The sequence below is a fragment of the Lissotriton helveticus genome, chromosome 8 (assembly GCF_964261635.1).
Source record: "Lissotriton helveticus chromosome 8, aLisHel1.1, whole genome shotgun sequence".
NCBI classification, from domain to species: Eukaryota; Metazoa; Chordata; class Amphibia; order Caudata; family Salamandridae; genus Lissotriton; species Lissotriton helveticus.
The window spans coordinates 305,717,566-305,731,017 of NC_136069.1; the positions used below are offsets into that span (position 1 = coordinate 305,717,566).

A 13,452-nucleotide genomic window follows, 5' to 3' on the forward strand; every position below is an offset into this window, starting at 1 on the left:
TCGCGCTAGTGATCAGTGCGCCTAAAATACACGGAGCAGGGGGCGTGGCCTAGGGAGATGGGCGTGGCCTCGAGGTGCCGAGCGAATGGCGGCAATCGGTGAGTCTGTACACGTCAGCGCTAGAGTCCGCTGGGCGTGGTTGTGCAAAGTGGCAACAGAATAGGGCTTTTTTAAAACACACAGTAATCACAATCCTTACTGCCTTGAGTTTGTCTGATTCTATAGACCTCCTTGTATCAGCCAATGAGAAAGTTAGACAATCAACTTCGGGAATCACTTGAGCCATAGCATTTAAGTTATCACCTGGGTATGTAAGATCTAAGACTTTATCAGAGTAGAACTCCGTAAAGTGTTTCACCTTAATAGACGGTGTCACAAAATCAATTTGGCTACTAGCACCCAGAGAACCACAGGCTGTTATCTGCCAGAACAAAGTTTCATTTCTGTTGTGGACTGCTACTAGGTGTCCTGTCAGTTTGCTTTCTCCCAGCATTTTTTTTTGTATTCAAGATATGCTTATAAGTTAGCTTAGCTTCTCTTACAGTGACTCAATTTAATTGAGATTGGATTTGGCCGGATGATACTCTGTCGTACTGTGGAGTAATTTTATATGTAATATTAGAGGTTCACCTGGTAGGCCTAATGAGGAGATCTTTTAGGGAGAAAAAAGTTTCTTAAGCATATCTAACACATTACATTCTTGCTAGATGGATCTTCTAACGGGGCCAAGATGGTCAAGAATACAGTATAGATTTTAATCAATAATACAGAATTACCTGATATACTTGGCCATTTTATGCCTTTTCTATTGTTTGTAAGAAGGGGTAGAGTATGGGGGCCCCTTCTTAGGGTAGACTGATCTTCAAAACCTTCAGCAGAGAGTGTTAGTTTCAGAGCATTACGGTCACTATCCCATCTCTCTCAAATTTAGGCCTTCCATTGCAGGCCCTAAGCCCATATGTCAAAGTTGAAGATGCTAGCTGTAATGCAGCTGCGTGCCAGTTTTTGATTGGCTCATCATTTTAGATAGACTTTCCTGAGGTCTTCTCTTCCCATTGAGTTATGCTTGTAATACAGTCGAGAGGTCATAAGTAGTATTAAAGTCTCCTCCAGCTAAAATCATAGAAAGAGGATTCTTGCAACAAGAAAAATAATCTTCAAGAATATTTAAGGTCAGGACTCTGTTTTTAGTTACTGAGCGACTGTGAACGTTAAAGATGTTAATTCAAAGCTCTTTGGAGGACCTAATATTCATGCCCCAAATATCAGAGGAAGAGATGTCTAATTTTTTAATACTACTGTGAAGTGAAATTGTTAATCAAATATTAAAACCACCAGAGTGCCTGCCATTAGTGAAGGGTGTAGCGTCAATGTAGTAAGAGATGTACCCTAATCTATGAACTGGGGACATAGCCCAATATTCCTGAATTAAAGCAATATGGAATATGCCTTTGAAATTATTACATGCAGGGTCAGTGATTTTGCTGCATGTTCCAGCAGTATTTCATGATAGGATGCGGATATTAGAAGCAAATTCTCATTTAGAGTCCTCATTAGGAACAAAGTATGTATTAGGATACGGATTAGAAAGAAGCATTTGTGCAAGTGCTTGTAATGCAAGCAATCCGAGATAAATGCAGTCAATCTAAATCTTTTAGTGGGCTGCTAAGATGAGACTCGGGAACTGATAAGCTTTTTGACACCGTTAGACGACTTTCATCAAAGTGCGCTGTAGAAGATTGTGAGCAGTCAGGTGGGAAGTTAGATTGAGGATTGGACAAAAGAGACCTTTTTTGCACGTCTGAATATCCCACAACAGAAAGGGCTGGGGAAAGTTCCTGTAGAAATGTATTGATGAATATTGTATTTGAACTGGATGGTAGAGTCTGAAGCTGCAATAGATCTAACATCCAGGTTCAGAAAACTGTCAGTCAAGTTTTTGTGGATAAATTCTAATCTGATGTAATCTAAAGAGTTAGAGTTTCGCGGTATACGTTGGGCTTAAGGAATGTCCAATGGATAAGAGATAGACAACCCTAATCCAGTGGACAACCTCATTGATAATGTAATCTGTCTTCTCTCGAGCCTTTTCCCTAAATTTGGGGACATTAACTTCAGGGAGAGGGGTTGAAGGGTGCCTATTCACTGGCTATTCCCCATTGGGAGCTCTGGAGCTCTATTCGAAGTCGTTGCCATTGGGAGCTCTGGAGCTCTATTCGAAGTCGTTGCCATTGGGAGCTCTGGGCATGTATTGGTGGCTTCCGTCCCAGTTGTTCTATTACAGAATTGGTTAATAGGTGGCTGAGGCTCAATGAATGGTAGAGCAGGGTTTGGATGTTTGCTGGTTAAAGGCACGTTTGGGACGTCTGTCATAGTGGACTGTCCACTTGGGGTCTCGAAGCACAGTGGCACACCCCAGAGGGAGGACCCCTTAATAAAAGGTCCTGGACCTACCGGGACAATTGTACAACTACAGATTTGAGCTGGTGGCATAAAGAATGTTTGTTTTCCACAAAGGGCATATCTTTAAAGACACATTCTTGGGTAGAGAGAGAATCTGTAGGAGTTTGGGAATTCGCGGTCTGTGTCCACATGATTCTCCAACATAGTGAAGCTGTTGCTACAAAGAAAAACATGTTTTAATGTTTGATTTTTCATGTGGGTGTTGAAGTATTGGGAGGGAGAGGTTTATCGGGTTTCAGCTAAGGGTTTGGGACGAAAGGGTGAGTGGAATAGGCGGAGAAGGTGAAGTGCATTTTAAGATTGTGTAAAAAAGCGAGTTATCTATTATGCAGCCGTAATGCCCTTCTGGGTCTTGCCATCATAAATAAATGATTCAACCTCTTTGATAAGAGTATCAGTCTCCTTAATAGTACAATTTTTTGCTGCATGTCTATGGTTTATTAAGCTTATGTGATCCAGAGGGAACCTCCTGCCTTTCTCTACCCCATAAGTACTGTAGACTAGAGCTTCAGGATAAATGACAGTTATATACAAGCACAGACAGTACTTTAAAATCCGAGTAATCAAAAATAACATGAAATTAGGAAATAATTAGGTAGACTCGCACGTACCAGGGGTTCAAAAATTAAGGGTCCAAAAGCAGAAAAAATACTGAAGGTTTTATGGTTCAGACCCTGCTTTCTCACGAGAGGAAAAGTGAAATCATAGCAATGGACAAATGGTAAAAGCTGGCAGTGTGCAATAAAGTCCACAACATTTGATTTTCGAAGGTGTGAGATAGGATGGACGTTAGTACGTTCAAAAGGTTAATTACATTTTTTTTTTTTTTTTAATAGTAGCAGAGCAACAGCTGGTTCAGAAGAGAACTGTCGTATGCCAGTGGAAGGAGAGTAGTGAAAGAAAATTGCTAAAGGAATGCATGGACCGATTTATATCCTCTGGGATGTGCAGCGATGCTGTATGGTTTGTGCCAAAATGAGTAGTAAATAGTTTCTCTAGTGGCAAGCAAAAAGAATCAAACCCATGTAAGAGCAAGAAACAAAAGTTGTATAAAGGTACACAGACACAAAGACTTAAAAGAAGAAAACACATTTAAATCAATTTCGGACTTGAAATAATGAGTAAAAAAAGCACTCAAAAGGGATCTTAGTGATAAATAGGCCGTTTAACAAGCAGACAGGCAATTTAAGGTATGGCACACGGATTCTGTGACTGAGTACAAATGGATAAAACAGTTTCCTTCTAGCCCTTTATATTTCGAAGATAGGCTACATAGCGGAAACAATTGAGAATGATCTTTGGTTAGTTCTATACCTACTTGAAATAACAATCACACAGACCAGGCTTCCCAGCCTGCCTGCAAAGGATGTGTCCATTCCAAAATTACAGTGAAATGCAGTCCCTATCATGGTTACTTAAGATCGGTAGCGTCTTTTGTCTATTCTAAGCTATTCTTGCCCTCTTTGGTTAGGAGTGTTTTTATAAGGCAAGCCTACGAACTAGATCAACCAGGATTTCAAAAAGATGCAACTTTGATCATATCAAAACTGTGTTTGCTTTCCTTAGAAGGTATTTAAAATGAGTTTACATGCTTTGTCTTTCGACTATTTTTGATGCCGATTAACAGAATACATAAAACAATAAATATCTTCAATATTGAGAAAGGGACTTTTGGTTGTATAGTTTCAGTCAGAAGTTTGTACCCTCTGATACACCTTTCTGAAAGTTAGGCGGTTCCATACACAGCTATCTTATTCAATGTGTTACATTGTATTGTCAAGTAACATTTATATAAAATGCTATTCAGCTTTTAGCCAAGGGTCATTATAAATGTAGTTCTCTTGTTTGAGAAGAAAGGAAAATTAATTCTTCTGTAGTCACATGCAACTCATCCAACCACCTATTTCTGGTTTGGTCTTGGCAGATGTTCTAGACATGATTTTCTTTAAGACACAATTATGGTTTTATTTGTGTTTCAGAAACATGGCAAACTGACAGGTTGTACTGGATGCAGGGCGCAGTGCAAATTTTTTGATATGACTCAGTGCATTGGAGCCAATGGGCATATGGAGCCTTATTGTTCGACGACCTGCATGAACAACCACAAGACAAAAACGGGAAAACCTGGTACGTTTAACTGGTGCAGTATATAAAGTAAATTTACAGCGTTATTGTGTTGCTACTCTGGCCATTTATTGAAACGTGTAATCTAATCCTTCACAAAGCAACAAAAAAAAACCAATAATTATAGCATCCTAAAATATGTCCACTGCAATTTTCTTTTAAATTAATAGCTTGTGGCACATCCTTGGCTTGCATACTTCTCAGTTTCTACCCATTGGGGTAGATAGTGAAGGACGGGGGTGTGGATAAAGAGCTGGTGATTAGGGGCATGCTCTGTAGGATAATGTACATGCCCCTGCGGCTCCCATGCACTTTTTTGATGTTTGTTGTGCAAAAGATGTTACTATTTCATGATTTGCAGCGAGTATGCCCATGAGCCTGAAAAACGAAGACTTGAGTACTACCAGTGGCAAGGGTTGCTATGGTAAGCACTTTCTTTTCTTTTGTAAAGTTTTAACTGTACCATAGTAGGTAGTTTGTTCTCAGTGTATGGTTAATATACATATTTGAGCATAACATATAATGATAGTTTATGAATTCCTGTAATTTCTCAAAATGTTTACAGTGGTTAATCAGTTTTTTTTTGTTTTTTTTAGGTTTGGGAATAAATTGTCACTTTTGTAAACGAAACTCTTTACCTCAATTTCAAGCCACAATGCCTGATGGAAAAGTCTACAATTTTTGTAGCTCCAGTTGCGTAACTAAATTTCAGGTTTGCTTTTTTGTCACATAATTTTCTTTTGTGTTTATATTATGACTTTTCATAATTTGTTTAGGGTAATGACGTTAAATTATTTGTGGATAGTGGAATGTTTGTTATGCAGTTGTATTTTTTCTAATATTCTCTGCAGTTGATCTATATCCAGAATCCAGCAATGCCAGGATAACAATCCACCCCAGAGAATACACTAGTACAGTGTTGAACAAGATGCATCACGCCTATGTAATGTAATGGGTGCAGCAATAGGAAGGATACTGAATGGCTCAAAATCCAAAACCTGGATGTATATTCATGCAATAAAGATAACAAAGTCCAACTGCACTACACAAAAAAATGGAGGCGTTTTACATTTCCACTGTTCTCTTATGGTTTACTCCAGCCTTCTTTTTATTGATCTACAATCAGCCACATAAAATTCTTTGCTTCCAACATGTTTCGTTCCTGAAATATCTTTTCCCAAAGTTCATCACAGCTAAGAAAATTAAACTCATATCTGCCTTAGATCAACATTAGTCTACAAAACAGTGATGGATAGGAGCAGTCCGGCCCGAATTGCCAAACCAGATTCTCCATGAACCGGAAGGCCAGTAACCCAGGACCGGTTTCGCCCTAGTTATGGGCTCATTAGCCAGGTGCAGCTTGGTTCCAGTGACAGTGTGCAGGGGCCCCATGTCTGGGCATACCCGTCCCATTTAGGGCAACACAATAAGTATACGAAACAGTGAAGGATGGAATACTTGAATTAATCTCAGCCACTGGTAATCACTCGTGGCTGCATTCCAATCCATCGTTATTTTGCACACCATGCCTTCTCAGTTTGGACACAGCTATATGCAAATCAGTCTTGACCATGCTCCAGTAGGAGCAGTCTGCCCCGAATTGCCAAGCCAGGTACTTCCTGAACTGGAAGACGAGCAACAAAGGATGGTTTTACCCTAGTTATCGGCTCATCAGCCAGGTGCTGCTTGGTTTCAGCGACTGTGTGCACGGGACTCGTGTCTGGGCATATGAGATGTAATATGCATCCAACAAGCTTTTTGGATACTTGGTTTGAGCATCCGTATTAACGCACTCTGCAAGAGCTGACTTTTTTGCGTGGCAAATACTTCTTTGCACAAAATAAGATGGACCAAATTTGCATGATGTTAAGTAGGCAGACTACCAATAAAAACATTGTGCTATTCTAAACTAAATAATTAATGGCAGAAAAAAGTGCATATTGCAAATCTACAACACCGGTATAAACGGAGGTTTCTGATACACTTCTAACTGCAGAATCATCACCTTTTGAGTAAGCCAGGTGACACACTGGATCTAGCTTATTCAAGCAATTCCTCCTGTGTGCCAGTAGGCTCAGCGGCAGCTTTGCACACCCTCAAGAACTGAAATTGCAGATCTATTTGTAGATGCCGTTCCTGTGCTCTGAATTTAGCTCCTTTATTTGCATGGCCTTTGATGCTGAACCGGAGCCCCAATCCTAACTTTATTTTCCCCCAAGACCACATACTTTAAGCTATTCCACGACTGAAAGAATCATATGTTGGTCCCTGATCTCCATGACTTTTGCCTATGGTGTCTGTGTTCTGGTAATGACTTGAAGTCATGGGACAAGTGCTTTCTGTTGCACCTGAAGGTTATTGGGGAGTGTGAAGTAAAACTCTGTTGCAGAACATAGAAAGGGGACAGATCACTCTGGAATTAACACACGTTTCCACTCCCAGTCACGGGGCCATGCCCATGCTAAGTCCGGATCTCAAAACAAGTCTTCAAGCAAGTCAAAGTCCTAGTCGCACTGTAAATGAAAGAAGGCAAAGTGGGAGTTACCTCCATCTCATTGCTCTCGCAAAGGAAGAAGCAGTGCAGTGCACTCTTTAAAGATCCAACTCCGCAGGTGTTGCCCGTCTCCGAGCTCACCAAGGGAAAGTCTCTTTTGGGTGGGTTTCCACAGAGCGTCAGAAGAACTAGATATACACGTTCCATCTATTGAGACAAAGCTGGTTTATTGAAAGAGATCTTGCAGTCTGGGTCCTTGTTAACATCTGATGAGGTCTTGACTAGACACCCTGATGGCATAATGGACAAAGATTGTTTGGCTTCATTGGCCATTCATCAAGTTGCAAGGCATTATAGGGCAGCACCTGGAAACCCGGCCTTTCTGACTTGGCCCCTAACTCTGAGAGCTTTGTGGTTCAGGCTTCCACCAGTAAGATCAGCTCTAATGAGTTCCCTTCTGTAATGCCAGCTGGGGTAGTAAATCACATTAATGCATTTGTCAAAAGGTTGTGCCTTTCGACCGCCATGCCTTAAAGTTGTTGAAAACTGTCTGGTTCTGGGCTTATATACTCTTGCCTTTTGGGACATGGCATCCAAGATCTTACTGTCCCTGTCAAGTTCAGGGAATGCCCTTGCCCAAACGATTCAGGATAGGCAAGATACTGCAAAATATGCAGGTCTTGACACAACAGACTGCGTGGGCCAAACCATGGGTACATTTTCAGTACTCCCAATTTAAGTTTAAATGTTACCTTTCAGCTTTTTTTCCGTTTGCCCAATCAAGCGTTGTTATTGAAGTCCCTAGTTGTGAAGCGCTTTCTCAGAGGACTGACGTACATGTTCCCATCAACACTTTTGGTTATGGTTAGTGAAACTTTAAGTTGGTCCTGGTGTTTCTATTGCATATGTCTTTCGAACCCATGCACAGCTGTTCTCTAGGACTACTCGCCATCAAGACAGTATTTCTCATGGTGATTACCTCTTCTTGCAGTGTCAGTAAACTGCAGGTGTTGTTAGTACATACATTGTTTGCACATTCCCTGCCAAATTTGAGTTTTGGAATATAAAAAAAGATTTATGAAATTCAAACTTTGATGTGTGATGAAAAATATTTATGAAAAGATTTATACAATTTTTGTTGTAGGTCATTCTGGATTGTTATGTTTTATGATATTTGTGATCCAAATTAATAAATATTTAGTATTTAGAGATGATTCGATTAACCCGTGATTCCCACCCCAACTGACATGGTCTCCCACAGATGACGTAGCATGATTATCCAGTATTCGTCATGGTGGGAATCCCACATTAATGAAGACAAATAGTGCATAGGGAATCTTAAATGAGTACAGGCCAATTATAGACTCAAGGGTTCTGAACAAGTTCTTGCGCAAGCAGAAATGCAGGATGCTTGCCCTTTACTAGTTCTACCCCTAGTTCAATCAAGGGAATTAATTGTGTGCCATCGATCTTTAGGATGACTACTTCCACATTCTGATCACCAGGAAACATCAGAAATATCTGCGCTTTATAGTGGTATCCAAGCACTACCAGTACAAAGATATCAGCATTTACTCCAGTATTGGAACTTTCATAGATTCCCATTGCTTGTATCATTCCCCGTCGTCGGAATGGGAGCCTCGGTAATTATATATATATATATATATATACCTAGGTAAATACACCCTAATAGGTACAAAAAAGTAAAAAAATTAGGCCTAGGCCTCATTACATTTTGTAACCTATAGGTGTCCTTATGTAAAAAGACCCAAACTTACACTAGCAACCAATCAGATTAGCCTCGACCTGTGGAACCTTCCTGAGAAAGCTCTGAGCCTCAGATTTTCTACCGCACCGTTGGTGGCAGGGAGTCTCCTTAGAGCTCTGCTCTAACTTCTACTTTGAGGTATTATTTACACAGTTTTTCTGTGAGGATTTGTTTAAGTGTCAACTATGGCTGATAAGGAAAAGAAGAGCCTGTTCAGGTCTTGTGCCAGTTGTGGTAAAAAACGACTTTATGCAGAAGACAAGCACAAAGATTGTATATATTGTTTATATCCTGACCATAAGGCAGAGGAATGTAAACTATGCAGGATGATGTCTGTTAAGACCCTCCGGGACCGTGAGGGTAGATTACTAATCTGGCTCAGGAAGTTGGAAAAGAAAGAAGTTGTGGTTTCCAGTGATGAGGAGGATGCCAGGTCGACGTCTTCCAAGACATCTCTGAAGAGGGGTAGATCATCGGTGGAGGTATCATCTGAACCCCCTCTAAGGCTGTGCGTGGGACCTCTGATAGGTCTGGCAAGCCCGAGCCTGGCGAATCTCCTCACGGAAGTGTAAAGGAGAGGGAAAGGCAAGCACCTCAGGTGCAGAAGGCAAAACTTGATGAGGGCTCGGCTGGGCCTTCACATCAAGATAAAGTTTCTAAGTTCTTCAAGAAACCATCTGTCGAGGCTTCAACAGTGGTTAAGAAAGGCTCTAAGGCCTCTTCAGTGACTTTGTCTCCTCAACCGTCGACGAGCCATCCCGCGTCGACGAAGACGACGACGAAAACTTCGACGACGATGCCGTCGACGAAGAATATGTCGACGGCGGCGACGATCACTACGTCGACGGTTACTACCTCGTCGACGAAGACCATCCCGTCGATGACGACAGTTCCGTCGACGGTGGCAATCACGTCGACGATGGCAATCTCGTCGACGAAGACGATGCCGTCGACGATCCCGTCGACGACGGCGAATCAGTTGACGACGAAGATGATCTTGTCGACGGCCCCGTCGACGATGGCACCGGATAATGTGGACTCTTTTATAACGCCGTCGACGGCAGTCCCAAGGAAAAGGAGGATAACACCTGACATGACATCACCTAGAAAGGTGACCCCATTCCCCCCAGCCCTGTTATTGGAAGAACAGGACTTTTCTGAAGAGGAGAATGAGATGTATGGGGATGCTTATAGTCCATCGCAGTTGCATCTTAAGTACCATGAGTCTGATGAGGAAGATGGGTATTATGGCCAGCAAGAGCAGCGACCGCAAACTCAAGTCGCATATCAGGAAGCCCAAGTACAGCCGGGCATGGTTTCTATGCCCATGAGCCTTTTGACGGACTTACGGGCTATGCTGGAGGAATATAGGGGCAGAAAGGTGTCGCGACCAGTGGAAGGTCAGGCGCATGTTCAGCCAGAGGTGGTGTCGACTCAGTCGGTGCCCCCGGCACATGTGGAAGAAGAGGGGGAATGTCATCGGCAAACTCCGGACCAGGATGACACTTCAGATGAGGATGGAGCAGGTGACAATCGTGATCAAAACCCGGATAGTGAATGGAATCAGCATATTGTTCCGGATTCGGCTGCTCCGGTGCCGGATCCGATAGATTCACCTCCGGCGGATGTAGGAGGTTTCTTCAACTTAATGGAGAGAGCCACGGCACGCTTCAAGCTGGCAATGCCTACAACATCTACAGATTGTTTTTTATATGATTTTAAAGAGGCTTACCGTAAGGCAGTGCGTTCGATTCCCATTGTAGAGCACATATGGGAAGAAGGAAAGAAAGTAATGCAAGCCCCAGCGACGGTAATTCCAACTCTACCGCGCCTAGAAAAGAAGTACAAAGCTCCTGATGACAGTCCTGCCTGCTTGATTGGACAACCAAGACCGGACTCAGTCATATCGCAAGCAGCGCAGAAAAGATCGCGGAATCCTTCAGCCACCCTCACTACTCCACCAGACAAGGAGGCGAGCTTGCTGGTCCGGGCGGCCAATGCATTAGCTATTCTGGCGAGGTACGACCGCCAGATGTGGAGTGATGTCGCGGCATATATCGACCTACTGGAAGATGACCCTAAGGCCCAAACACTGAAACTTCTTGAAGAAGGCCAACGTTCTTCTTCAGAAATGATTGACTGCACGATGGACATCGCAACCACTTCGTTCCGTGCTCTGGGTAGCGCGGCAGTTCTTAGACGGCAGGGTTGGCTGCGAGCAACTTACTTCCGGCCGGAAGTTCAAAATAAGATTCTTGACTTACCCTTTGATGGGGACATGTTATTTGGAAAACATGTCGATGACACCCTGCAGGGGATAAAGAAGGACACAGACTGCTAGGGCTCTTGGTACCCTACAATATAGGAAGACACCGTTCCGTGGAGCACGAGGAAGAGGCTTCACTTCGCCAAGAGGTGGCTATCAGCAACAACGGTACTCTCAGCAGTCACAGTCGTACAGACCTCAGTATGGCAATCAGTATTATCAGAGGCAGTCACAATCTCAGTCTTTCTCTCGTCAGAGTTCTCGTGGACGTCAAGGGCGTCAGGGCAAGGACGCTAGCAAGCGTCAATAGCGGCCTCCTGACTCTGCCAACTGTTCCTCCGCTCCATGGTTCTCCAGTGGGCGGCAGGATAACTCAACATCTGAGCAGCTGGGAAGAAATAACATCGGATCAGTGGGTATTGAATATCATCCAACATGGGCATACGCTAGAATTCCAGGAATTTCCACCTACAAGAGCTCCCCACGCCACTACTTCGAAACATCTAAACCTTCTGCAGTTGGAAGCTCAACAAATGCTTCGGAAAGGGGCGATCCAACGTGTTCCCCTATCACAAAGAGGAGAAGGTTTCTATTCACGATTTTTTCTGATCCGCAAAGCAAAGGACAAGTGGCATCCAATCCTGGATTTAAGGGAACTCAATACCTATCTCGTGAAACTGTCGTTTCGGATGATTTCACTCCAGGACATATTGCGCCTCTTAAATCCAGGCGACTTCATGGCTACGTTAGACCTGGAAGATGCCTATTTTCATATCCCGATCCACCCAGCTCACAGACGTTTCCTTCGCTTCACAGTAGGCAAGAGTCACTTCCAGTTCATGGTGCTCCCATTCGGATTAAGATCCGCACCCCGGATATTCATGAAGGTGCTGGCCCCTGTAGCGGCTTTTCTGAGAAGACAGTCGCTGGAAGTATTCCCGTACTTAGACGACTGGCTGCTGAAGGCACCAAGTTTACAAGCAGCGTCAGAGGCGGTGGAGACATGTTTGAATCTCTTCACTCACCTGGGTTTACAACTCAACAGAGAAAAATCGGTTCTTCAACCAGCATGTTCAGTAAAGTTCCTGGGAGCAATACTCGATACTCAAGTGTGCAAAGCCTTCCCATCGGAAGAGAGACAAATGAAACTCATGTCTTCAGCCGCTCGATTACAAAAGAGAAGTTGGATGACAGTCAGGAGGTACAAATCTCTTCTAGGTTCGATTTCCTCCTGTATTCAATTGATTCCGCACTGCAGGCTGCGAATGCGCCCCTTGCAAGAGGAACTGGACCTTCAGTGGAAGCAGGTGGAAGGGTCCTTCAGCGACAGGGTAACTGTCACACAGCGGATGACACAGTCAGTTTCATGGTGGATGAGAAGGTCTCACCTCTCGGTGGGTCTCAGTTTCAGAGTGGCGCCAGCTCCTCTCGTCATTACAACAGACGCCTCTCTTCAGGGTTGGGGAGCGGTCATGCAGGATCTTCAAGTAAGTGGACACTGGACGCCAGGAGAACGTCGCTTACATACCAATGTTCTGGAGCTGAGAGCTATTCGATGGGCAATGTTGGCTTTCCTTCCAAGGATTTCAAATTCGGCCATTCTAGTGCGTACGGACAACACCACCGCAATGCATTACATCAACAAGCAGGGAGGCACAAGATCGCCACTGCTTTCTCAGGAGGCCCAGCTGCTATGGGAATGGGCAATCTCGCAGAACATCAGGCTCGTGGTGGAACACCTTCCAGGAGTATGCAACACGAAGGCGGATACGCTAAGCCGCCTGAAGGCAGTTTCACACGAGTGGGAATTGGACCACGCAGTGGTCAAGGACATCTTCTCCCGCTGGGGGACCCCAGCGATCGACCTGTTTGCCACTCCGGTCAACAGGAAATGCCGGTGTTACGCAAGCAGGGAACACCATCGAGGATCGCTGGGGAATGCCCTTTTGATGTGTTGGTCCGGCGCATTTGTTTACGCCTTTCCGCCATTTCCCCTCATTCCTCGGGTCCTCAAGAAACTCAAGATGGACAGGTGCAGGATGATACTGATTGCGCCCGCCTGGGCTCGCCAGTTCTGGTTCACGGAGTTGCTTCTTCTGTCGGAGGAACAGCCCATTCAGCTTCACTCCAACCAGACTCTTCTATCTATGTACAACGGCCAGGTCCTTCACCCGAACCCGAGCTCGCTTCAGTTGACAGCATGGCTCCTGAACACAGAGAGTTTAAGGATCTAGACATTCCGGAGGAATGCAGGAACATATTAGCACAAGCAAGAGCTCCTAGCACTAATAAGACCTATAGATCTAAGTGGAAAAGGTTTTGTTTATGGTGCCAGAG

At 43.8% G+C, this 13,452-nt stretch overlaps 1 protein-coding gene across 1 annotated transcript in view; it reads left to right on the plus strand.

The window, feature by feature from the left end:
* The window catches only part of ZMYM2 (zinc finger MYM-type containing 2), an 893,704-nt gene that overhangs the window by 343,121 nt on the left and 537,131 nt on the right, over nt 1-13,452 (plus strand). The window contains exons 6-7 of the mRNA XM_078658875.1: nt 4,443-4,590; nt 5,184-5,299. Coding sequence (XP_078515001.1) covers nt 4,443-4,590; nt 5,184-5,299 — 264 coding nt within the window. The remainder of the gene's footprint in view (nt 1-4,442; nt 4,591-5,183; nt 5,300-13,452) is intronic.